At 55.5% G+C, this 3,174-nt stretch overlaps 1 protein-coding gene across 1 annotated transcript; it reads right to left on the bottom strand.

Annotated features, from left to right (window-relative positions):
• Nucleotides 1–378: 378 nt before the first annotated feature.
• Nucleotides 379–1,384, bottom strand: CHMP4 (charged multivesicular body protein 4). The gene is made up of 2 exons (XM_005854567.1): nt 1,058–1,384; nt 379–805 (listed from the first exon to the last, which is right to left on the bottom strand). The coding sequence occupies exons 1-2, from the start codon at nt 1,369–1,371 to the stop codon at nt 412–414; spliced, it is 708 nt and encodes a 235-aa protein (XP_005854629.1). The 5' UTR covers nt 1,372–1,384; the 3' UTR covers nt 379–411.
• Between the last annotated feature and the right edge of the window lie 1,790 nt (nt 1,385–3,174).

Raw genomic sequence — 3,174 nt, 5'->3', positions numbered from 1 at the left:
TAAGAGGACATCGCCGGGAGACTCAGAGGTTGAGAGGGAGGGAGGGAGGGGAGGCATTCCCAAGCCAGACTGTGCTCGTTCATGAGCAGGAGGAGAGCGTGTGGTTCAACACAATCATGTCGATCGTGGATTTAAAATTTTAAATAAGCGTTCCCGCCCCTTGCCCACTGGACCGAACAGTCGTCCGCGCGAGCCAAACAAAGGAAAGAAAAAGCACTGTCAACCTTGCCATGTCGGGCGCTGTCAGGCACTTCCACAGCAGTGCCCCTCGTCGATGCCGTTCTCGAATTTCTTGTTCTTTGTTCACGTTAACCCGTAACACAACCCCTTCCCACTATGTACCACTCCTTGCCCCCCTCCCTCCCTTCCTCCCTCCTTCCCGTCCTCCGTCCCTCCCTCCTCCCCTACCCCCTACACCGCCATGCTCTGCTCTAATTCCTTCAACGCCCTTAGCTCCTCCTCGTCCACGCCCTCCAACGCCTCCAGTCCCGGACTTGCCACTGGCTTGTTCGTAGGGACGGCCGGTAATTCCGGAAACGGCTCGGGAGCCGTTTCCGCCATCCCGGGTTTAACCGGCAGTGACGCTGGGACTTGCGTCAGCTTCGCCTCCGTTTCCTCCTCCACCATCGCGTCCAGTTCCGCCAGCAGGTCGTCGTCGTCCTGCAAGCCCCCGTCCAAGGGGGTGGAGATGGCCTCGGAGATGTGGGTGGCTGTGTCCATCTCTTCCCGGATGTCATCCACCAAGTCGTCCACCTTGTCCACGTCCATGGCGCCCCGCATTGCCCCCATTGCCTTGGCGCCCGTCCTGCAAGGAGCGTGCAGAGATACATCAATGAAAAATATCCGTACCAAGCGAACATGTGCACAAGGAGGTCCGCGACCCAGGACAGGGCAAAGGGGTTGCCTCATTTGCATGAAGCGCGGCAGGACCGGTTGCACCTCCCCGCTTTCACGCCGGACTCCACCTCTCATTCAATGACAATGACATCAAAATAAAGAGGGAGGGAAGGAAAAAGGGAGGGAGGGAGGGAGGGAGGGAGGGAGGAAAGCGACGTACCTCATGGCCCCGAACACCTCCATGTTGGTCGCCGACCCTTCCAAGGACATCGCCTGACTTTCCAAATTCATCATCGCCCCCTGAATCTTGATCACTTCTGCCTCGTACATCTTCTTCTTTTTCAAGGCAAAGAGGGCCCCGTTTTTATCCTTTCGCGCCATTTTCCCCTTGGCCTCCCTCACCATCATGTCCATCTTCTTGGAAATGTACGCCTCCCGCTTGGTTAAGGTTTCCATCGTGCCGCGAAGCTTGATGATGGCGTCCCCAGGATTCGGGGGCGGCCCTGCCGTCTTCTTCTTCCCAAACAAATTCATCCGGAAGCGCCTGCTAGACAAAGGAGTGAGATAGGGGGAAGGTGAGAGAGCCTGGCGTCCGAAAGCAAGGAGTTCGAGGCCTGGCAGGAGCCCTCACAGACGTTTGAGCTTGTGAACAAAAACTGGAATTGAAGCGACAAGGACTCTCTCCTCCCTGTCGAGCGTGGTAAGCCTCGCTTTTCGACTTTGGGCGATTCCCACATGATATTGGGCTTGTCAGGGCATCGGTTAGGAGCAATTTTTTCGATCAACAGTTGTATGTGGTCAGACAAGTGACGGTGCGATCGATACACTCGCAAGATCCTTTAATAAGCACGGAGTTATCCTAAGATACATGGCGCATAGACGGTCACATGCAGTACGCTGTGGGGACTTTAAATAGATCAGCGCCCACATAGACCGCATTCACGCATGACACGGACCACTTGCGTGTCACACAAATGCCACATGGCAGATGATGCGGAACGGCAGTGTGAAAAGTAGCCCACAGAAGGTCGCGGCTCATAGGACCTTTAGCGGACTGGCTACCCAGGCTACTACCAACATGCCACAGGCGTCGAACCCACGCATATATTTCAACCGGTCTTGTGCATTGTCTGCGCCCTAGAACAGTCGTGGCTAAATGTGCGACGGGCGGGCAAGACAGACTCTCTGGCCTGGAAAACTCTGGACGATGATGCTAACGGATAGGCCTTTGGGAGCTCTCGAAACCGCAGGGAAAGCAATGCATCCTCCCGCGCGTTCAGACCCCAGCCCTCAAATCATGCCCTGTATGCTCATGAAGGAAGAATGTGAGTGCCGAGAAACGCCTGTACCGTGTATTTGAGGCGGAAAGAATAAGTGGATGTTTCGCCTCTGTGTAGAATCAAAATCAGGGACGGAAGCACGGCGCTCGCCCGGGGAGGGTATTCCGAGTCCGCGATCGTGCGTCTGCGAAAACTGAGCCTGGCCTGGACAGCGCTCTACTTGGCTGCATAGAGGGCTTGGCTGAGGAATGGAAACAGGAGAAGCGTTCAAAATGCGTGTGTGTCGTGGTTTTGCGGAGGCGAATACCTGTCTCCTTGGCCAAGTCTGAAGTGCTCTCCACCTCCCTCTCTTGGAACATGACTTCTGATACGACTATTCCCCCTCACATCTCCATGCCACATCAAGGACTGCGCAACTTGTGAGGCCCTTCACATACTGTATACATAAGAGAGCGAGTGGCGTCCTTCGTGGAAGCGGGAGGAGATTTGCGAGCGGGTGTACGCCTATTACTGAGACAAGCACCGCGAGGATGGAAAGCCTCACCCGGATTGTTACAAATACCCTCAGAAACCCAGGAGGAGTCACGAAACTGTGGTCTTTTTCTTTGGCCGATCCCTCTCAAGGAAGACGGGAACGACCACATAAGGTAAGCGGGTTGAAAGGAAGGAATGCTGGTGTTGGAGGACGAGCAAGCAGTAGGGAGAAAACCATATTGTCGCTTCACCTGTGCCGACGCGCGCAAGGAAGAGGTGCATCGCCACACGAATCAACGCGCGGCCCTGAGAAACGGAATACGAGTTCAATTGACATTATCTTAGGCCACGAGAAGCTTCCTTTGCTTGTTAAAGGACGTCGCTCCTACTCCCTCATCTTCCCATCCCTTCCCTTCCCCTCCCCTAGCTCGTCCTCCGCCACAACAAACTCTCGGGGACGCGCTTCGTGGTCTTGGACGGCATTGAGGTGCCCGGCACCCGGGGCACGACTTCCCTATTGAACGCAGTGGAGATATTGTTCAAGGTCGATGACGCTACCGCCACCGTGAGCATTACCCCAGAC

Source organism: Nannochloropsis gaditana (genome assembly GCF_000240725.1).
Source record: "Nannochloropsis gaditana CCMP526 unplaced genomic scaffold scaffold461, whole genome shotgun sequence".
NCBI classification, from domain to species: Eukaryota; class Eustigmatophyceae; order Eustigmatales; family Monodopsidaceae; genus Microchloropsis; species Microchloropsis gaditana.
This window is presented reverse-complemented; position numbering and strand designations above follow the sequence as displayed.